This window comes from Oncorhynchus masou, unplaced genomic scaffold, assembly GCF_036934945.1.
Source record: "Oncorhynchus masou masou isolate Uvic2021 unplaced genomic scaffold, UVic_Omas_1.1 unplaced_scaffold_3851, whole genome shotgun sequence".
Classification (NCBI taxonomy): Eukaryota; Metazoa; Chordata; class Actinopteri; order Salmoniformes; family Salmonidae; genus Oncorhynchus; species Oncorhynchus masou.
This window is the reverse complement of record NW_027010253.1, coordinates 9,783-33,937: the sequence shown is the minus strand read 5'-3', so window position 1 is coordinate 33,937 and position 24,155 is coordinate 9,783. Positions and strand designations below refer to the sequence as shown.

The 24,155-nt window shown below is 49.8% G+C and overlaps 1 protein-coding gene across 1 annotated transcript; it reads right to left on the bottom strand.

Moving 5' to 3' along the window:
• Positions 1 to 2,922: 2,922 nt before the first annotated feature.
• Positions 2,923 to 21,136, bottom strand: LOC135534708 (uncharacterized; the record flags this gene model as incomplete). The annotated part of the gene is made up of 8 exons (XM_064961611.1): positions 20,487 to 21,136; positions 17,058 to 19,060; positions 14,108 to 16,974; positions 13,600 to 13,805; positions 13,025 to 13,319; positions 5,739 to 5,821; positions 5,116 to 5,179; positions 2,923 to 3,032 (listed from the first exon to the last, which is right to left on the bottom strand). Coding segments are annotated over exons 1-8 (6,278 nt in total), but the record flags the coding sequence as incomplete, so codon positions are not given.
• Positions 21,137 to 24,155: the final 3,019 nt, after the last annotated feature.

Sequence of the window (24,155 nt, the reverse complement as noted above, 5' to 3'; positions counted from 1 at the left end):
CGGGTACTGAACCATTCATAATGAGACTGACTGGGTACTGAACCATTCATACTGAGACTGACCAGGTACTGAACCATTCATCCTGAGACTGACCGGGTACTGAACCATTCATAATGAGACTGACCAGGTACTGAACCATTCATCGTGAGACTGACCAGGTACTGAACCATTCATACTGAGACTGACCAGGTACTGAACCATTCATCCTGAGACTGACCAGGTACTGAACCATTCATACTGAGACTGACCAGGTACTGAACCATTCATAATGAGACTGACCAGGTACTGAACCATTCATACTGAGACTGACTGGGTACTGAACCATTCATACTGAGACTGACTGGGTACTGAACCATTCATACTGAGACTGACTGGGTACTGAACCATTCATACTGAGACTGACCAGGTACTGAACCATTCATACTGAGACTGACCAGGTACTGAACCATTCATACTGAGACTGACCAGGTACTGAACCATTCATACTGAGACTGACTGGGTACTGAACCATTCATACTGAGACTGACCAGGTACTGAAACATTCATAATGAGACTGACCATGTACTGAACCATTCATAATGAGACTGACCATGTACTGAACCATTCATAATGAGACCTGCCTCCCCTACACTCTAACCACTAGACTACCTGCCACCCCTACACTCTAACCACTAGACTACCTGCCACCCCTACACTCTAACCACTAGACTACCTGCCACCCCTACACTCTAACCACTAGACTACCTGCCACCCCTACACTCTAACCACTAGACTACCTGCCGCCCCTACACTCTAACCACTAGACTACCTGCCACCCCTACACTCTAACCACTAGACTACCTGCCGCCCCTACACTCTAACCACTAGACTACCTGCCACCCCTACACTCTAACCACTAGGCTACCTGCCGCCCCTACACTCTAACCACTAGACTACCTGCCGCCCCTACACTCTAACCACTAGACTACCTGCCACCCCTACACTCTAACCACTAGACTACCTGCCACCCCTACACTCTAACCACTAGACTACCTGCCACCCCTACACTCTAACCACTAGACTACCTGCCGCACCTACACTCTAACCACTAGTTTACCTGCCGCACCTACACTCTAACCACTAGACTACCTGCCGCCCCTACACTCTAACCACTAGACTACCTGCCGCCCCTACACTCTAACCACTAGACTACCTGCCGCCCCTACACTCTAACCACTAGTTTACCTGCCGCACCTACACTCTAACCACTAGACTACCTGCCGCCCCTACACTCAAACCACTAGACTACCTGCCGCCCCTACACTCTAACCACTAGACTACCTGCCACCCCTACACTCTAACCACTAGACTACCTGCCGCCCCTGAACCACTAGACTACCTGCCACCCCTACACTCTAACCACTAGTTTACCTGCCGACCTACACTCTAACCACTAGACTACCTGCCGCCCCTACACTCTAACCACTAGGCTACCTGCCGCCCCTACACTCTAACCACTAGACTACCTGCCGCCCCTACACTCAAACCACTAGACTACCTGCCGCCCCTACACTCTAACCACTAGACTACCTGCCACCCCTACACTCTAACCACTAGACTACCTGCCGCCCCTACACTCTAACCACTAGACTACCTGCCACCCCTACACTCTAACCACTAGTTTACCTGCCGCACCTACACTCTAACCACTAGACTACCTGCCGCCCCTACACTCTAACCACTAGACTACCTGCCGCCCCTACACTCTAACCACTAGACTACCTGCCGCCCCTACACTCTAACCACTAGTTTACCTGCCGCACCTACACTCTAACCACTAGACTACCTGCCGCCCTACACTCAAACCACTAGACTACCTGCCGCCCCTACACTCTAACCACTAGACTACCTGCCACCCCTACACTCTAACCACTAGACTACCTGCCGCCCCTACACTCTAACCACTAGACTACCTGCCGCCCCTACACTCAAACCACTAGACTACCTGCCACCCCTACACTCAAACCACTAGACTACCTGCCACCCCTACACTCAAACCACTAGACTACCTGCCGCCCCTACACTCTAACCACTAGACTACCTGACGCCCTACACTCTAACCACTAGACTACCTGCCGCCCCTACACTCAAACCACTAGACTACCTGCCACCCCTACACTCAAACCACTAGACTACCTGCCGCCCCTACACTCTAACCACTAGACTACCTGCCGCCCCTACACTCAAACCACTAGACTACCTGCCGCCCCTACACTCTAACCACTAGACTACCTGCCGCCCCTACACTCTAACCACTAGACTACCTGCCGCCCCTACACTCTAACCACTAGACTACCTGCCGCCCCTACACTCTAACCACTAGACTACCTGCCGCCCTACACTCTAACCGCTAGTTTACCTGCCGCACCTACACTCTAACCACTAGACTACCTGCCGCCCCTACACTCTAACCACTAGACTACCTGCCGCCCCTACACTCTAACCACTAGACTAGCTGCCACCCCTACACTCTAACCACTAGACTACCTGCCGCACCTACACTCTAACCACTAGAGTACCTGCCACCCCTACACTCTAACCACTAGTCTACCCCAGGTAGAGTCAGGGGGTTGGTGACTCAGTACAGAACAGAGTCATCCTATCCACTCACACAGGATCTCCCCTCTCCTGTTACTTACTGTGTGTAGTTGTGAAGTGTGTGTGTGTGGTGTCTGTGTGTCTGTGTGTGTGTTGTGAAGTGTGTGTCTGTGTGTGTGTTGTGAAGTGTGTGTCTGTGTGTGTGTTGTGAAGTGTGTGTCTGTGTGTGTTGTGAAGTGTGTGTCTGTGTGTGTTGTGAAGTGTGTGTCTGTGTGTGTTGTGAAGTGTGTGTGTGTGTGTGTGTGTGTGTGTGTGTGTGTGTGTGTGTGAGTCAGCGTGTCTTACGGAGGGTTGTCTGCTATTCCGCGTCCTTCATACTGCAGAACCACGTCAGTCCCGTACATGTTGAACATCTTATAGGGGTTCACCGAGACCAGGATACTACCTATATATGTCTAGAGACAGAGAGGTACATGATGACCAGAATACTACCTACAGTGGGGCAAAAAAGTATTTAGTCAGCCACCATTTGTGCAAGTTCTCCCACTTAAAAAGATGAGTGAGGCCTGTAATTTTCATCATAGGTACACTTCAACTATGACAGACAAAATTAGAAAAAAAAATCCAGAAAATCACATTGTAGGATTTTTTATGAATTTATTTGCAAATTATGGTGGAAAATAAGTATTTGGTCACCTACAAACAAGCAAGATTTCTGGCTCTCTCAGACCTGTAACAACTTTTTTAAGAGGCTCCTCTGTCCTCCAGTCGTTACCTGTATTAATGGCACCTGTTTGAACTTGTTATCAGTATAAAAGACACCTGTCCAATACCTCAAACAGTCACACTCCAAACTCCACTATGGCCAAGACCAAAGAGCTGTCAAAGGACACCAGAAACAAAATTGTAGACCTGCACCAGGCTGTTGAAGACTGAATCTGAAATAGGTAAGCAGCTTGGTTTGAAGAAATCAACTGTGGGAGCAATTATTAGGAAATGTACGACATACAAGGCCACTGATAATCTCCCTTGATCTGGGGCTCCTCGCAAGATCTCTCTCCGTGGGGTCAAAATGATCACAAGAACGGTGAGCAAAAATCCCAGAACCACACGGGGGGACCTAGTGAATGGCCTGCAGAGAGCTGGAAACAAGGTAACAAAGCCTACCATCAGTAACACACTACGCCGCCAGGGACTCAAATCCTGCAGTGCCAGACGTGTCCCCCTGCTTAAGCCAGTACATGTCCAGGCCTGTCTGAAGTTTGCTAGAGAGCATTTGGATGATCCAGAAGAAGATTGGGAGAATGTCATATGGCCAAAATCTAACTTTTTGGTAAAAACTCAACTCGCCGTTTTTGGAGGACAAAGAATGCTGAGTTGCATCCAAAGAACACCATACCTACTGTGAAGCATGGGGGTGGAAACATCATGCTTTTCTGTTTTTGTTGAAGCAGTCTTCTTGGGTATGACGCTAATACCTGTATTTGGGGAGTTTCTCCCGTTCTTCTCGGCAGATCCTCTCAAGCTCTGTCAGGTTGGATGGGGAGTGTCGCTGCACAGCTATTTTCAGGTCTCTCCAGAGACGTTCGATCGGGTTCAAGTCCAGGCTCTGACTGCACTGTCTTGGCTGTGTGCTTCGGGTCTTTCATCAAGGATCTCTCTGCACTGTCTTGGCTGTTAGGGGTCATTGACCTGTTGGAAGGTGAACCTTCACCCCCAGTCTGAGGTCCTGAGTGCTCTGGGTGGAAACATCATGCTTTGGGGCTGTTTTTCTGCAAAGGGACCAGGACGACTGATCCGTGTAAAGGAAAGAATGAGTGGGGCCATGTATCGTGAGATTTTGAGTGAAAACCTCCTTCCATCAGCAAGGCCATTGAAGATGAAACGTGGCTGGGTCTTTCAGCATGACAATGATCCCAAACACACCGCCCGGGCAACGAAGGAGTGACTTCGTAAGAAGCATTTCAAGGTCCTGGAGAGGCCTAGCCAGTCTCCAGATCTCAACCCATAGAAAATCTTTGGAGGGAATTGAAAGTCAGTGTTGTCCAGCAACAGCCCCAAAACATCACTGCTCTAGAGGAGATCTGTATGGAGGAATGGGCCAAAATACCAGCAACAGTGTGTGAAAACCTTGTAAAGACTTACAGAAAACGTTTGGCCTCTGTCATTGCCAACAAAGGGTATATAACAAAGTATGGAGATAAACTTTTGTTATTGACCAAATACTTATTTTCCACCATAATTTGCAAATAAATTCATTAAAAATCCTACATGTGATTTTCTGGATTTTTTTCTCATTTTGTCTGTCATAGTTGAAGTGTACCTATGATGAAAATTACAGGCCTCTCATCTTGTACTCTTGTACTCACTCCTACAAGTGGGAGAACTTGCACAATTGGTGGTTGACTAAATAGCTTTTGCATTTTATTTGTTTATTTATTTATTTGACTAATGATGTTCAACTATAAGCTCATAAATGTTTATGATGACAGTACGCGAGTATATGAGTATAGGAGTGAGTACAAGTTGAGTTCTTACATATATGAGTTCCTGGTCGTAACGCTTCTTCAGATTCATCAGCACTGTGGTCTCATTCAGCTCCCTGCAAACACACAGGAGGTAGTCACAGGTACACAGGAAACAGTTATAGACACACAGGAAGTAGTCACAGACACACCAGAAGTCATTAGTGAAACACAGGAAACAGGAACTGATCCACCGGAAGTAGTTACAGACACACCGGAAGTAGTGCCTGACAGGCAGGAAACAGGAACTGATCCACCGGAAGTGACAGGCAGGAAACAGTAACTGATACACCATAAGTAATTACTGACACACAAGATGTACTGACACACATGCCGTAATTACTGGCACACAGGAAGTAGTTACTGACACACAGGAAGTAGTTGATGACACACATGCCGTAATTACTGACACACATGCCGTAATTACTGACACACATGCCGTAATTACTGACACACAGGAAGTAGTTACTGACACACAGGAAGTAGTTGATGACACACAGGATGTAGTTGCTGACACACAGGATGTAGTTGCTGACACACAGGAGTTACTGACACAGGAAATAGTTGCTGACACACAGGATGTAGTTGCTGACACACAGGAAGTAGTTGCTGACACACAGGAAGTTGTGTTCTTACTCCATCTGTGTCATGTCTTCCATGCCGTACGCCCAAGGCTTCAACCTGTGAGGCACCGTAGGGATACACCTGATGGAGTAGATCTGTACACACACACACACACACACACACACACACACACACACACACACACACACACACACACACATTCCACACACACATTCTAGTTAACAAATCTGCTTGGTGACAGGGGGGCATTATTGAGTAGCTTGGATGAATAAGGTGCCCAGAGTAAACTGCCTGCTACTCTGTCCCAGATGCTAATATATGGATATTATTATTAGTATTGGATAGAAGTTTCTAAAACTGTTTGAATGATGTCTGTGAGTATAACAGAACTCATATGGCAGGCAAAAACCTGAAAAAAATCCAACCAGGAAGTGGGAAATCTGACACTTGTAGTTTTTTAACTCAGCCCCTATTGAAGATACAGTGGGACAGTGGGATATTGGTTATGTTGCACTTCCTACGGCTTCCACTAGATGTCAACAGTCTTTAGAACTTTGTTTGAGGCTTCTACTGTGAGGTGGGACCCAATGAGAGGGGAATGAGCCAGGTGTCTGGCAGAGTATCAGGCTCTGAGGGGCGGTCATGAGAGAGTTAGCTCGCGTTCCATTGCTTTTCTACAGACAATGGAATTCTCTGGTTGGAACGTTATTGAACATTTATGATAAAAACATCCTAAAGATTGATTCTATACTTAGTTTGACAAGTTTCTATGACCTGTAATATAACTTTTTGAACTTTTCGTCCGACGTTCGGCTGGACCTGAACGCGCGTTTGGATTTGTTTACCAAACGCCCGAACAAAAGAAGCTATTTGGTCATAAATGATGGACATTATCAAACAAAACAAACATTTATTGTGGAACTGCAATTCCTGGGAGTGCATTCTGATTAAGATCATCAAAGGTAAGTCAATATTTATAATGCTATTGCTGAGTAATGTTGACTACCCAATAAGGAGGATATATTTTGGGCTGCTTTGTTGTCTGAACGCTGTACTCAGATTATTGCATGGTTTTGCTTTTCCATAACGTTTAAAAAAAAAATCTTACACAGCGGTTGCATTGACTCCCCATCCCACAAATACTGCCCCCTAGTCACAAAAGGTTAAGGAGAAGTATATCTCTAATTCCATGTGTAACACTTGTATTTTCATCAACATTTATGATGAGTATTTCTGTGAATTGATGTGGCTCTCTGCAAAAATCACCAGATGTTTTTGGAACTACTGAACGTAATGCGCCAATGTTTGATATAAATATGCACTTTATCGGACAAAACATACACTTTATTGTACATGTGTTGTGTAACATCAAGTCCTGTGAGTGTCATCTGATGAAGATCATCAAAGGTTAGTGATTAATTATATCTCTATTTGTGCTTTTTGTGACTCCACTCTTTGGCTGGAAAAATGACTGTGTTTTTCTGTGAGTTGGTGGTGACCTAACATAATCGTTTGTGGTGCTTTCGAAATCAGTGGTGCATCTTTGAAATCAGGCTGGATTAACGAAAAATGTTATCTTTAAAATGATGTGAAATACCTGTGTGCTTGAGGAATTGTAATTATAACATTGTAGTTGTTTTGAATTTGGTGCCCTGCACTTTCACTGGCTGTTGGTGAGTTGGGACGCTACCGTCTGTCTGTCTGTCTGTCTGTCTGTCTGTCTGTCTGTCTGTCTGTCTGTCTGTCTGTCTGTGTCTGGGTAGTTGGTGGTGTTGTCAGGTTAACTATGTTAGACCCTGTGGTACTCAATGCTTTGTGTTGTCAGGTTAACTCTGTTAGACCCTGTGGTACTCAATGCTCTGTGTTGTCAGGTTAACTCTGTTAGACCCTGTGGTACTCAATGCTCTGTGTTGTCAGGTTAACTCTGGTAGACCCTGTGTTACTCAATGCTCTGTGTTGTAAGGTTAACTCTGTTAGACCCTGTGGTACTCAATGCTCTGTGTTGTCAGGTTAACTCTGTTAGACCCTGTGGTCCTCAATGCTCTGTGTTGTCAGGTTAACTCTGGTAGACCCTGTGGTACTCAATGCTCTGTGTTGTCAGGTTAACTCTGATAGACCCTGTGGTACTCAAAGCTCTGTGTTGTCAGGTTAACTCTGAGACCCTGTGGTACTCAATGCTCTGTGTTGTCAGGTTAACTCTGTTAGACCCTGTGGTCCTCAATGCTCTGTGTTGTCAGGTTAACTCTGGTAGACCCTGTGGTACTCAATGCTCTGTGTTGTCAGGTTAACTCTGATAGACCCTGTGGTACTCAAAGCTCTGTGTTGTCAGGTTAACTCTGAGACCCTGTGGTACTCAATGCTCTGTGTTGTCAGGTTAACTCTGTTAGACCCTGTGTTACTCAATGCTCTGTGTTGTCAGGTTAACTCTGTTAGACCCTGTGGTACTCAATGCTCTGTGTTGATGTGTTGTCAGGTTAACTCTGGTAGACCCTGTGTTACTCAATGCTCTGTGTTGTCAGGTTAAATCTGTTAGACCCTGTGTTACTCAATGCTCTGTGTTGTCAGGTTAACTCTGTTAGACCCTGTGGTCCTCAATGCTCTGTGTTGTCAGGTTAACTCTGGTAGACCCTGTGGTACTCAATGCTCTGTGTTGTCAGGTTAACTCTGTTAGGCCCTGTGGTACTCACTGCTCTGTGTTGTCATGTTGTCTCTGTAACTGTTAATTTATTTATCCGTTATTTTACCAGGTAAGTTGACCGGGAACAGGTTCTCATTTGCAGCAACGACCTGGGGAATAGTTACAGGGGAGAGGAGGAGGATGAATGATCAAATTGTAAACTGGGGATTGTTAGGTGACCGTGATGGTTTGAGGGCCAGTTTGGGAATTTAACCAGGACAAAGGGGTTAATACCCCTACACTTACGATAAGGATTTAACCCCAGAGATCAATCTGTTAAATCTCCTCCGGACACAGACACAATCACTCAGTGGAAGATTATTGTACAATGTCTTAGCATTAACTCTCATTCACACCCACCACATCTTTTGTTCATTACAGTTGACCAGGGTCCTATGGGTCCTCACCCTATGGATCCTAACACTAACCCTGTGGATCCCAACCCTATGGATCCTAACCCTATGGATCCTAACCCTATGGATCCTAACCCTATGGGTCATAACCCTGTGGATCCTAACCCTATGGGTCCTCACACTATGGGTCCTAACCCTGTGAATCCTAACCCTATGGATCCTAACCCTATTTGTCCTAACACTAACCCTATGGATCCTAGCCCTATGGGTCCTAACCCTATGGATCCTAAACCTATGGGTCCTAACCCTATGGATCCTAACCCTATGGATCCTAACCCTATGGGTCCTAACCCTATGGATCCTAACCCTAACCCTATGGATCCTAACACTATGGATCCTCACCCTGTGGATCCTAACCCTATGGATCCTAACCCTATGGGTCCTCACCCAATGGGTCCTAACCCTATGGATCCTAACCCTATGGATCCTAACCCTATGGACCCTAACCCTATGGGTCCTAACCCTATGGATCCTAACCCTAACCCTATGGATCCTAACCCTATGGATCCTAACCCTATGTGTCCTAAACATATGGATCCTAACCCTATGGGTCCAAAACCCTATGGGTCCTAACCCTGTGGATCCTAACCCAATGGATCCTAACCCTATGGATCCTAACCCTATGGATCCTAACCCTATGGATCCTAAGCCTATGGATCCTAACACTAACCCTATGGATCCTAACCCTATGGGTCCTCACCCTATGGATCCTAACCCTGTGGATCCTAACACTATGGAACCTAACCCTATGGGTCCTCACCCTATGGGTCCTAACCCTGTGGATCCTGACCCTAACCCTATGGATCCTAACCCTATGGATCCTAACACTAACCCTATGGATCCTAACCCTATGGGTCCTCACCCTATGGGTCCTAACCCTGTGGATCCTCACCCTATGGGTCCTAACCCTGTGGATCCTGACCCTAACCCTATGGATCCTAACCCTATGGATCCTAACCCTAACCCTATGGATCTTAACCCTATGGACCCTAACCCTATGGGTCCTAACCCTATGGATCCTAACCCTAACCCTATGGATCCTAACCCTATGGATCCTAACCCTATGGGTCCTCACCCTATGGGTCCTAACCCTATGGATCCTAACCCTATGGGTCCTAAACATATGGATCCTAACCCTATGGGTCCTAACCCTATGGGTCCTAACCCTGTGGATCCTAACCCAATGGATCCTAACCCTATGGATCCTAACCCTATGGATCCTAACCCTATGGATCCTAACCCTATGGATCCTAACATTAACCCTATGGATCCTAACCCTATGGGTCCTCACCCTATGGGTCCTAACCCTGTGGATCCTGACCCTAACCCTATGGATCCTAACCCTATGGATCCTAACACTAACCCTATGGATCCTAACCCTATGGGTCCTCACCCTATGGGTCCTAATCCTGTGGATCCTCACCCTATGGGTCCTAACCCTGTGGATCCTGACCCTAACCCTATGGATCCTAACCCTATGGATCCTAACCCTAACCCTATGGATCCTAACCCTATGGGCCCTAACCCTATGGATCCTAACCCTATGGGTCCTAACCCTAACCCAATGGATCCTAACCCTATGGATCCTGATCCTAACCCTATGGATCCTAACCCTATGGATCCTAACCCTATGGATCCTAACCCTATGGATCCCAACCCTATGGGTCCTAACCCAATGGATCCTAACCCTATGGATCCTAACCCTAACCCTATGGATCCTAACCCTATGGATCCTCACCCTATGGATCCTAACCCTATGGATCCTAACCCTATTGATCCTAACACTAACCCTATGGGCCCTAACCCTATGGATCCTAACCCTATGGATCCTAACCCTATGGGCCCTAACCCTATGGATCCTAACCCTATGGGTCCTAACCCTAACCCAATGGATCCTAACCCTATGGATCCTGATCCTAACCCTATGGATCCTAACCCTATGGATCCCAACCCTATGGGTCCTAACCCTATGGATCCCAACCCTATGGGTCCTAACCCAATGGATCCTAACCCTATGGATCCTAACCCTAACCCTATGGATCCTAACCCTATGGATCCTAACCCTATGGATCCTAACCCTATGGACCCTAACACTATGGATCCCAACCCTATGGGTCCTAACCCAATGGATCCTAACCCTATGGATCCTAACCCTAACCCTATGGATCCTAACCCTATGGATCCTAACCCTATGGGTCCTAACCCTATTGATCCTAACCCTATGGATCCTAACCCTATGGGTCCTAACCCAATGAATCCTAACCCTATGGATCCTAACCCTATGGATCCTAACCCTATGGATCCTAACCCTATGGATCCTAACCCTATGGATCCTAACCCAATGGATCCTAACCCTATGGATCCTAACCCTATGGATCCTAACCCTATGGATCCTAACCCTATGGACCCTAACCCCAACCATATGGATCCTAACCCTATGGATCCTAACCCTATGGATCCTAACCCTATGGACCCTAACACTAACCCTATGGATCCTAACCCTATGGATCCTAACCCTATGGGTCCTAACCCTATGGATCCTAACCCTATGGATCCTAACCCTATGGATCCTAACCCTATGGGTCCTAACCCTATGGATCCTAACCATATGGATCCTAACCCTATGGACCCTAACACTAACCCTATGGATCCTAACCCTATGGACCCTAACACTAACCCTATGGATCCTAACCCTATGGACCCTAACACTAACCCTATGGATCCCAACCCTATGGATCCTAACCCTATGGATCCTAACCCCATGGATCCTAACCCTAACCCTATGGACCCTAACCCTATGGATCCTAACCCTATGGGTCCTAACCCTGTGGATCCTAACCCTATTGATCCTAACCCTATGGATCCTAACCCTATGGATCCTAACCCTATGGATCTTAACCCTATGGATCCTAACCCTATGGGTTCTAACCCTGTGGATCCTAACCCTATGGATCATAACCCTATGGATCCTAACACTAACCCTATGGATCCTAACCCTATGGGTCCCAACCCTGTGGATCCTAACCCTATGGATCCTAAGCCTATGGATCTTAACCCTATGGATCCTAACACTAACCCTATGGGTTCTAACCCTATGGATCCTAACACTAACCCTATGGATCCCAACCCTATGGATCCTAACCCTATGGACCCTAACACTAACCCTATGGACCCTAACCCTATGGACCCTAACACTAACCCTATGGATCCTAACCCTATGGGTCCCATCCCTATGGATCCCAACCCTATGGATCCTAACCCTATGGATCCTAACCCTATGGATCCTAACCCTATGGGTCCTAACCCTATGGATCCTAACCCTATGGATCCCAACCCTATGGATCCTAACCCTATGGATCCTAACCCTATGGACCCTAACCCTATGGATCCTAACCCTAACCCTATGGACCCTAACCCTATGGATCCTAACCCTAACCCTATGGACCCTAACCCTATGGATCCTAACCCTATGGGTCCTAACCCTATGGATCCTAACCCTATGGATCCTAACCCTATGGATCCTAACCCTATGGGTCCTAACCCTATGGATCCTAACCCTATGGATCCTAACCCTATGGATCCTAACCCTATGGATCCTAACCCTATGGGTCCTAACCCTATGGATCCTAACCCTATGGATCCTAACCCTATGGATCCTAACCCTATGGATCCTAACCCTATCCCTATGGGTCCTAACCCTATGGATTCTAACCCTATGGATCCTAACCCTATGGATCCTAACACTAACCCTATGGATCCTAACCCTATGGATCCTAACCCTATGGATCCTAACCCTATGGATCCTAGGGGAGAGCCAGGTAAGACTAGGGGAGTAGGGGAGAGCCAGAGTCAGGTAAGACAAGGGGAGAGCCAGAGCCAGGTAAGACTAGGGGAGAGCCAGGTAAGACTAGGGGAGAGCCAGAGTCAGGTAAGACTAGAGGAGAACCAGAGTCAGGTAAGACTAGGGGAGAGCCAGAGCCAGGTATGACTAGGGGAGAGCCAGAGCCAGGTATGTCTAGGGGGAGCCAGAGCCAGGTAAGACTAGGGGAGAGCCAGAGCCAGGTAAGACTAGGGGAGAGCCATCAAAATCTGTCAGTTTAATGTAGAGACATTTGTTAGTTTTGCATTGGATGCATCTCAATCTACCGATATCTCCTTTCCGCATCTGTGGTTACAGGTTGCAGAGCTACAGCGATGTTTGTCAGACCAAGAATTAAGGTAAGAATGTTGAGTAGAGGTTGTCCTACCTTCTCGTACCAGCTGTTGGGTTCCCCCTCTCTATTAGGGTTCCAGTCCGGTTCCCCCGTTCCCCCCAGTTTTCCCGGTGCTGCGGGAGTGATGCCCTCCGACTCCATGACCTCGTGGTACATGGACCACTTGGTGAGGTTCTGCACGGTCCCGTGCGGTAGAACCCTCTCGGAGGCCCAGACATCATCCCCCTCCTGGCCGGAGCGTGCGTTGCCAGCCCAGTGGCCAGATCGCGGCCCGTACGGTGGAACCACAGCGTAGCGGTTATCCTGCCCCTGTAGCCCCGGGGGCAGTCTGGAAGAAAAAGAGGAAGAGGAACTGTATTTACTTAAAGATAACAGTGATACGATATACTTAAATTACAGCTGGGTGCTCTACACTCTTAGAAACAGAACCCAGAACCATAAAGAGTTCTTCTGCTATCTCTGTTGGAGAAGCCGTTTAGGTTCCAGGTAAAAGATTTTCGCTCAACGAAGAACCATCAAATTACGCTTTGGTAAAAAGGTTCTACTGGTAAACTTATATGGTTCGACCTGGAACTGTAAAGAGTTCTACCTGCAGCCAGGTAACCAACCTGTACGATGCATAACGGAGGTGCTGTGTGTTCTGCAGGGCCTCGTCCAGGTACGGATTCCCAAACTTCCGCATCAGCATATTGCGTTCCGGCAGCCTGTACCGGTTTGGGCTCAGGAGGTCCCGGTTCTCCTGTAGCGCCTCAGAGAGCCTGGGGTTGGTGGGCCGGACGGACAGTGCCCCGCTGTCACCTAGACGATAGTCCACCTGCAGGAGAAAAGGAAGCAGTCGCTGACACACAGGAAACAGGTAACAGTCACTGACACAAAGGGAACAAACTAACACACGGGAAAAAGGAAACAGTCACTGACACACAGGAAACAGACACTGCCAAAAAGGAAACAGTCACTGACACACAGGAAACAACCATTGGCACACAGGAAACAGTAACTGACAAACAGGAAACAGTCACTGACACACAGGAAACAGTCACTGAAACAGGAAACAGTTATTGAGGAAGTCGTCATTGGCATCAAGTAAACAGTGACAGACAGGAAACAGTAACTGACCTTCCTCATGTTCTGGTTCATCAGGGCGACGCCGAGGCGGGGCTTTTGCCCAGGGATCACAAGGGATCCGTCCCCAAGTCGGTACCGTTTCTGGTTAATCAGGTCCTGGTTCTGCGACAGGGCGCCTGACAGGGCTCCCGACAGGTCTGGCCCTCGAGGCTTACGAGGATCGATGATGACGCTTCCATCAGGCAGTTCGTAAGATACTGACTTCAGATACGGGTTCTGTAGAGCTGCCAGCAGGTTCGGGGACCGGGGTTTCCGTGGGTCGATGATGATAGAACCGTCCGGTAGCGTGTAGGAGGCTGACTTCAGGTGTGGGTTCATCAATGCGGAAGACAGGTTCGGAGAGATCGGAGCGTTGGGATCGGTGATCACAGTTCCTTCTAGGGCGTAGCTGGCATTCCGCATCGCCGGGTTCAGGAGTGCCGAGGACAGATTGGGCGAGGTGGGTTTCCGCGGGTCGATGATTATAGAACCGTCTGGGAGCTCGTAGGAGATCGTCTTCAGGTACGGGTTGGATAACGCCGCCAGGAGGTTCGGAGATCTGGGTTTCCTGGGGTCGATGATAATCGAACCGTCAGGGAGCGTATACGAGGCTGATTTCAGGTGAGGGTTGTTTAATGCGGAAGACAGGTTAGGGGAGATAGGAGCATTGGGGTCTCTAATGGTTCCGTCCGGCAGAGTGTAGGAAGTGTTCATCATCGCTGGGTTCTGGAGCGCGCGGCCGAGGGACGGTGAGACCGGTTTCCTGGGGTCTATGATAATGGTACCGTCTGGTAGAGTATACGACGCTGATTTGAGATAAGGGTTCGATAATGCCGCCGAGAGGTTCGGATTTTTCTGCTGCTGGGGTCCGATAGCGATGGTACCGTCCGGTAAGGTGTACGATGACGTCTTTAGCGCCGTGTTCATGAGAGCCGCCGCTAGGTTTGGTGGATCTGTGACGATCGTCCCATGGACTTTGTGGTTCTGGAGGGAGTTGCCAAACCGGGGCTCAGGTTGTAGCGGTCCGTAGGGGGAACGGAGCGGAAGGAGGCCACCCCGGGATTGAACCATCTGTCGCATCTGTGGGTTCTGCAACGCTCCGTGGTAGTCAGGGACAATGGGTCCGAAGGGGTTGCCCCCTCGGCGCTGGAGCATCGGGGTTCCAAAGGAGGCGTTCGTCATGTTGGCGTTCTGCAGGGCATTGTGGAGTAGAGGGGAGGGGCCGGGCTCGGAGTGGTAGTCGTATTTGGTCACCACTGGACCGTACGGGTTCCCACGACGCTGTAATGCCGGGCTTCCAAACGAGGCTCCACGTAGCGCCTGGTTCTGAAGAGCATTACCTAGCATCGGGGAGGAAGGGGGTAGAGGTTCATCGTACCCGCCCATAGAGCCATAGGAGGACATCGGTCGTTGTAACGGTGACGTGTATGAGGCATTACGTAGCTGTTGGTTCTGGAGCGCCCCCTGGAGCATGGGTGAGGAAGGCATCATAGGGTCTTCATAACCCCCCATATCCTGAGCATAGGGTGACATAGGCTGTTGTAGTGGGGAGGTGAAAGAGGCGTTACGTAGCTGTTGGTTCTGGAGCGCCCCCTGGAGCATGGGGGAGGAAGGCTGGGCGTACTCCGGTACCTGTTGGGCGTACGGTGACATGGGCCGCAAGCGAGGAGAGGTGAATGACGCGTTACGGAGGGTTTGGTTCTGGAGCGCCCCCTGCAGCATTGGGGAGGAGGGAACGAACTGCTCTGAATGGCCATAGGGGTCCTGGGCGTAAGAGTCAGAGTAGGGGTCCGGGGACGGGGCGCGGGGGAGTAAGGGGGAAGCACGTATGGAGGGGTGAGGAGAGGAGGGGCGGTGGGAGAGGTGAGGGGAGAGGGGAGGGTAGCATTTGAGAGAGGGTTGGGGAGAGGGAGGTGCCATGCCCGGTCCGCGAATAGACTGTCTCTTTATCAGCGGACGACCACGGCCTACAGGTCTCCCAGGGAGGTACCTTCCCGACTCCCTGTGGCTTAGAGGAGGGCGATGGCCTATCTTGGGTGAGGGGTGGTGAGTGAGGCGGGGAGAGAGGCGGGGTGAGAGGGTGAGGGCGGTGTGGTTGGAGCGGACTGAGGCTCTAAAGGGAGGGACGTTCTGGGTTGGGGCGATCGGTCGTCCTCGTCTTCCCATGGGGGAAGGTCTGACGGTTCCCATGGGTACGGGGCCGCGACCTCCGAACCGTGGGCGCACCAGAGGGGTTTCGCCTTGTCGCAGGAGACGCGTGGAGTGGTGGGAGAGGGTGGGGGAGGCGGGGCGAGGTGCGGGAGAGAAACTACGTCTGGAGGGAGATGGGGAGGCTCGCATTGAGATGGGGGAGGAGGGTGGGAGGTGGATGGAGTCCCTTGGTCTTGTCCTAACCTGGGGGGAGGCAGGGCGGGAGGCACGACGGGGGAGGGACGACGGGGGAGGAGGGGGAAGGAGTGCCGCGGAGGACTTTCCTCGCTCCAAAGGACTTCCTCCCCCAAACGGGAGGGAGAGGGTGAGGAGGGGGGAGGCATAACTCTGCATATGGAGCCGCGGGGGAGGAGGGGGAGAACGTCGGATCATGGATTCTCGGGGGAGATGGGAGGAGACGGGGGGCGACGGGGGGAGAGGGCCAGGGAAGGGGGGCGTTGGGGCTGGAGTCGTCGATGCGGGGAGTGGGGTGAGGCCATGAAGGATGAGGGGGGAGACATCCTCCTGTGGAGAACAGAGGGTCTCCGGCCGAGGGGAGGTAAGCCTCTCATGGATGGCTGGGGGGATGGGGAGAGGCTGCGGGTGGGCAGGGGTGAGCCCCGGGGGGAGGGATGCTGGGATATCATCTGCTGCTGGGGTGACATCATCATCGGGGAAGGGTGGGCTCGCTGGGGGTGGGGGGACATCCGGGGGGAGCGGGGAATCACAGGGGTTCCGGGGTACCCCATTGGTCCGCCCATCATGGCCCCGCCCATCCCATTCGGGGCGTTATGCTGCTTTATCAACATGGCCGTCGGGGCCTGGGGCATCCGCTCTGACATCATCTGTTGTTGTGGTGACATCATATCGTGTGGCGACATCATCTGTTGTTGCTGTGACATCATATGTAATTGCTGTTGCATCATAATGTCGTCCATCGTTTGTTGTTGTGCTGACATCATTTGTTGTTGTGGTGACATCATCATATTGTGTGGGGACATCATGCCTTGTTGCCGTGACATCATATGTAGTTGCTGTTGCATCATAATGTTGTCCATCTGTTGCTGTGGTGACATCATCGGCTGCTGTTGTGACATCATCGTATCGTGTGGTGACATCATCTGTTGTTGCTGTTGCATCATCATGTCGTCCATCATCTGCTGTTTTGGTAACATCATCATACCGTGCGGTGACATCGTCTGTTCTTGCGGTGTGGTCAGCTGTGACATCAGCAGCTGTTGTTGCTCCATCATCTGTTGCTGCTGCGACATCATATTCTGTTGCTGGGCCAACAGCTGTTGCTGTGGTGACATCCTCGACATGTCCTGCTCCTCATACTGTATCTCCGATAGGATGTTGTCGTTGTGACCGGGTAGCGGAGGAGGGGGGAAAGGTGCCGGGGGGACGTCCAGACGCTCCTTCCCAAACAGACGTACCTGAGGCCTGGGCACTCTGAAGTCCATCTCAGCCCCCTGCAGGGGGATCTCTCCCCCCATGGGGTCATACCCATAAGGCATCTGTGTTCCTGGCTGCTGGGAGTTGTAGGCATTGTAGGAGAAGTCTGGGAAAGGTAGTCCCTTTTCGCTGTAGTGCAGCTGGTAGTCCTGGTAAAGACCACCGCCCCCTCTACCTCCCATCATCATCTCCTCATACACACCCATCCCGTCGTCATAGAATCCCCCCTGGACCTGCATCCCGTTGTCGTAGTGACCCCACTGGGGGTCCATAATCATCTGCTCGTCATAGAGATTGCCATACTCATCGTACTCCTGCCCTGCTCCCATTGGGTCATAGTACTCCATCGCCCTGCCTTCCTCTCCGTACATCCCCATCGGCAGCTGCCCATAGTAACCCCCCATGGCAACCTGGTTGTCATAGTAACTCTGTTGTTGTTGTTGCTGTTGGTAGGGGTCATAGTATTCACAGCCCTCGTCGTCATAGAGACCCTGCTGGTCATCATAGTAACCACCCCCGTCATCGTAGAGCCCCGGCTCGTCCTCGTAATAACCCAGGTCCTGCGACGGAACATCGTAGTACTCACCTGTGTCGTCATAGTAATACCCCTGATCGCCCCAACCCCCGGCAACCTGCTGCTGCCCGTAGGGGTCCTCCTGATCATCGTAACCAGTATGACCACAACCGTAACCATGACCACCGTGAGCCTTTACAGACCGCCTCTGATATCCCCCTGCTCCTGCTACCCCCCGGGGGTCATACCCCCCCATGACCTGCTGGTCGTACCCCTCTGTGTACTCGTACACATCATCCCCGTCGTCGTCATGCTGATAGCCACCGTTCTGATACCCATAGGTACGATCCCGCTGTGCCTGCTGACCCCTCGTGCTGACCTGTCGGCTGTGAACCCCTCCTCCCTGACGGCCAAACCCTGATCTCTGCCCACCCCCTGCCCAGCCCAGTCCCCCCATGGCACTCTGACGATGCTTGGTAGAGATAAACCGCTTGGTCAGCCAGTTGGTGGCCCCGGCAACCTGCCCTAGCAAATGACTCTGGGCCTTGAAGTCCGGCGCTCCGTTGGCCGTTTTCTTCCTGAACAGACCGTTAAAGAACCCAACTTTCTTCTCTTGTCCTTCTGTTCCTCTCCCCAGTCTGATCAACATGTAGGACTGCTTTTTCCCACCATCCTTCTCCTCCTTCTCCTTCGCCTCTTTCAACTTCTTGACCTTCTTGGAGTGGTTGAACCGTATCATGAACTTAGATGTGTTTTTCAGTATTGACTCCCTGCGCGTCTTCTTCTTCACCTTGTTCTCGCGGTTTCTGTGGCGGGAGGGAGGGAGGGAGGGTTTGACGGAGGGAGGGTTTGACAGAGGGAGGGAGGAAGTGGGGGAGGGAGGGAGGGATGGTGGGAGGGAGGTAGGGGGGCGAGTGAGGGAGGAAGTGAGGGGGGTTGGAGGGAGTGGGGGAGGGAGGGAGGAAGTGAGGGAGTGTTCGATGGAGGGAGTGAGGGAGGGGACGAGGGATGGTTCGATGGAGGGAGGGAGGAAGCGGGGGAGGGTTGGAGGGAGGGAGGGAGTGGGGGAGGGAGGGAGAGATGGTGGGAGGGGAGGGAGGGGGCGAGGGAGGGAGATAGTGAGGGAGGGTTCGATGGAGGGAGGGAGGGGACGAGGGATGGTTCGATGGAGGGAGGGAGGGAGGTTAGGTTCGATGGAGGGAGGGAGTGAGGGAGGGAGTGAGGGAGGGAGGGAGGTTCGATGGAGGGAGGGAGTGAGGGAGGGAGGGTGGGTAGGTTCGATGGAGGGAGGGAGTGAGGGAGGGATGAGGGATGGTTTGATGGAGGGAGGGAGGGTAGGTTCGAGGGAGGGAGGGAGGGAGGGAGGGAGGGTAGGTTCGATGGAGGGAGGGAGGAAGCGGGGAGGGTTGGAGGGAGGGAGGGAGGGTAGGTTCGATGGAGGGAGGGAGTGAGGGAGGGTGGGAGGTAGGGAGGGAGGGTAGGTTCGATGGAGGGAGGGAGGAAGCAGGGAGGGTTGGAGGGAGGGAGGGAGGGTAGGTTCGATGGAGGGAGGTAGGAAGCGGGGAGGGTTGGAGGGAGGGAGGGAGGGAGGAAGCGGGGAGGGTTGGAGGGAGGGAGGGAGCGAAGGATGGTGGGATGGAGGAAGTAAAGTATAGTTATGGAACTATAAAAAGACTATTACATGTGATCCCTGGACTATTGTGTAGCAATCTCCAAGGCATTACAATCCCTGGACTATTGAGTAACGATCTCAAAGGCATTACAATCCCTGGACTATTGTGTAATGATCTCAAAGGCATTACAATCCCTGGACTATTGAGTAAGGATCTCAAAGGCATTACAATCCCTGGACTATTGAGAAACGATCTCAAAGGCATTACAATCCCTGGACTATTGTGTAATGATCTCAAAGGCATTACAATCCCTGGACTATTGAGTAAGGATCTCAAAGGCATTACAATCCCTGGACTATTGAGTAACGATCTCAAAGGCATTACAATCCCTGGACTATTGTGTAACGATCTCAAAGGCATTACAATCCCTGGACTATTGAGAAACGATCTCAAAGGCATTACAATCCCTGGACTATTGAGTAACGATCTCAAAGGCATTACAATCCCGGGACTATTGAGTAACGATCTCAAAGGCATTACAATCCCGGGACTATAGAGTAACGATCTCAAAGGCATTACAGTAAATAATGTAAAGTTGAAAAATGCAATAGGTCCATACTTGCGTAGACGTTTCCCCAGGCCCATGAACAGTCTGGAGGCTCCTCCCATCTTCTTCCTGGAGTTCCTCCGTCTCCGGACCCCTGAAAACCTCAGGAACATCCTGGACACGTTTTTCAGACCCTTCTTAGGGAGCTCTTTAACCGGAGGCTGTGGAGGCTCCTCCTTCTTCCTCTTCTCTTTCTTCTTGTTTTTCTCTTCTCCCTTCCCTCCTTTGTCTTTATGATGACGGCCATCTTTGGACTTCTTCTTTCGCTCCCTGTCGTCCTCGTCCTCGTCCTCCTCGTCTTCTTCTTCTTCGTATTCTTCATCTTCGTCCCCGCGGCGACCATGGGACTTCCCCTTAGCAGATTTACCCCCTCGACCCCTCCCTCTATCATCATCAGAGTTTTCCTCTTCTTCCTCCTCCTCCTCTTCCTCACTCAGGAACTCCTCTTCTGACTCCTCCTTCTTTGCCTTCCCTTTATCTTTTCCTTTCTTGTCCTCCTTTTGTCCTTTTGTGGGAGGCTCCTCCTTGCCTTTCTTCCCTCCTTTCTTGTCCTCCTTTCCTCCCTTCTTTCTGTCATCCTTCCCTGTCTTTACCTCCTCTTTCTGTTTCTCAGGTTCCGGCTTGCCTCCTTTCTTGTCTTTCTTGTTGTCTTTCTTCGGCATCCTGATTGGCTGTTAGAGACCCACCATGTCCTCTACTTGGAGACCTGCTATACACACCCACACACACGAACACGCACACACACACCTGTTAGCTAAGAACAGTTTATGCCTGAAAAATAACACCTAAATTCAATTGCATTCTAAAACGAGCCGATACCTCATTACTTCTAATACATTTAAAACAGTCATTCAGTGTGCCATGCCTGTGTCCTTGGATGTGACTTGTATATTGCCTGTATGTTACCTGTATGTTACCTGTATGTTACCTGTATGGTACCTGTATGTTACCTGAATGTTACCTGTTATTACCTGTATATTACCTGCATGTTACCTGTATGTTACCTGTATGTTACCTGTATGTTACCTGTATGTTACCTGTATATTACCTGCATGTTACCTGTATGTTACCTGTTATTACCTGTATGTTACCTGTATATTACCTGTATATTACCTGTATATTACCTGTATATTACCTGTATGTTACCTGTATGTTACCTGTATATTACCTGTATATTACCTGTATATTACCTGTGTTACCTGTATGTTACCTGTATATTACCTGAATGTTACCTGTATGTTACCTGTATATTACCTGTATATTACCTGTATATTACCTGTGTTACCTGTATGTTACCTGTATATTACCTGAATGTTACCTGTATGTTACCTGTATATTACCTGTATGTTACCTGTATATTACCTGTATATTACCTGTATGTTACCTGTATATTACCTGTATGTTACCTGCATGTTACCTGTATATTACCTGTATGTTACCTGTATATTACCTGTATATTACCTGTATATTACCTGTATGTTACCTGTATGTTACCTGTATATTACCTGTATATTACCTGTATATTACCTGTGTTACCTGTATGTTACCTGTATATTACCTGAATGTTACCTGTATGTTACCTGTATATTACCTGTATGTTACCTGTATATTACCTGTATATTACCTGTATGTTACCTGTATATTACCTGTATGTTACCTGTATGTTACCTGTATATTACCTGTATGTTACCTGTATATTACCTGTATGTTACCTGTATATTACCTGTATGTTACCTGTATATTACCTGTATGTTACCTGTATATTACCTGTATGTTACCTGTATATTACCTGAATGTTACCTGAATGTTACCTGTATGTTACCTGTATATTACCTGTATGTTACCAGTGTGTGTGAGTAGCGTACTTTACCTGTGTCCGTGCGTAGTGCCTCGGTTTAAATCCTCACGGTGAGGTGTGTGTGAGTAGCGTACTTTACCTGTGTCCGTGCGTAGCCTGCCTCGGTTTAAATCCTCACGGTGAGGTGTGTGTGAGTAGCGTACTTTACCTGTGTCCGTGCGTAGCCTGCCTCGGTTTAAATCCTCACGGTGAGGTGTGTGTGAGTAGCGTACTTTACCTGTGTCCGTGCGTAGTGCCTCGGTTTAAATCCTCACGGTGAGGTGTGTGTGAGTAGCGTACTTTACCTGTGTCCGTGCGTAGCCTGCCTCGGTTTAAATCCTCACGGTGAGGTGTGTGTGGAAGAGTGTCTTCCTAAAAGCAGAGGTCACTGCTGATCCCGGAGAACATAACGGGGGAGAGAGAGAGCTGTTAGTCAGACGACCGGTCTGTTGACGGCGGCTGCCACACACTATCCAAACCAGTCACAGAAAGGTATTTCAGTTGAAGAATCAGATTGTGTTGGGTGAGATGTGTTCCTAATATCCAGACGGCCCAGAGACTCCCTACCAACAACACAGGTCCCACAGCAGCATTAACCAACTGGACTCTTAGACTCAGACCTCTGACAGCTACCGCCTCTCTGTTCAGAGGAATTTCAGAGACTCCCTACCAACAACACAGGTCCCACAGCAGCATTAACCAACTGGACTCTTAGACTCAGACCTCTGACAGCTACCGCCTCTCTGTTCAGAGGAATTTCAGAGACTCCCTACCAACAACACAGGTCCCACAGCAGCATTAACCAACTGGACTCTTAGACTCAGACCTCTGACAGCTACCGCCTCTCTGTTCAGAGGAATTTCAGAGACTCCCTACCAACAACACAGGTCCCACAGCAGCATTAACCAACTGGACTCTTAGACTCAGACCTCTGACAGCTACCGCCTCTCTGTTCAGAGGAATTTCAGAGACTCCCTACCAACAACACAGGTCCCACAGCAGCATTAACCAACTGGACTCTTAGACTCAGACCTCTGACAGCTACCGCCTCTCTGTTCAGAGGAATTTCAGAGACTCCCTACCAACAACACAGGTCCCACAGCAGCATTAACCAACTGGACTCTTAGACTCAGACCTCTGACAGCTACCGCCTCTCTGTTCAGAGGAATTTCAGAGACTCCCTACCAACAACACAGGTCCCACAGCAGCATTAACCAACTGGACTCTTAGACTCAGACCTCTGACAGCTACCGCCTCTCTGTTCAGAGGAATTTCAGAGACTCCCTACCAACAACACAGGTCCCACAGCAGCATTAACCAACTGGACTCTTAGACTCAGACCTCTGACAGCTACCGCCTCTCTGTTCAGAGGAATTTCAGAGACTCCCTACCAACAACACAGGTCCCACAGCAGCATTAACCAACTGGACTCTTAGACTCAGACCTCTGACAGCTACCGCCTCTCTGTTCAGAGGAATTTCAGAGACTCCCTACCAACAACACAGGTCCCACAGCAGCATTAACCAACTGGACTCTTAGACTCAGACCTCTGACAGCTACCGCCTCTCTGTTCAGAGGAATTTCAGAGACTCCCTACCAACAACACAGGTCCCACAGCAGCATTAACCAACTGGACTCTTAGACTCAGACCTCTGACAGCTACCGCCTCTCTGTTCAGAGGAATTTCAGAGACTCCCTACCAACAACACAGGTCCCACAGCAGCATTAACCAACTGGACTCTTAGACTCAGACCTCTGACAGCTACCGCCTCTCTGTTCAGAGGAATTTCAGAGACTCCCTACCAACAACACAGGTCCCACAGCAGCATTAACCAACTGGACTC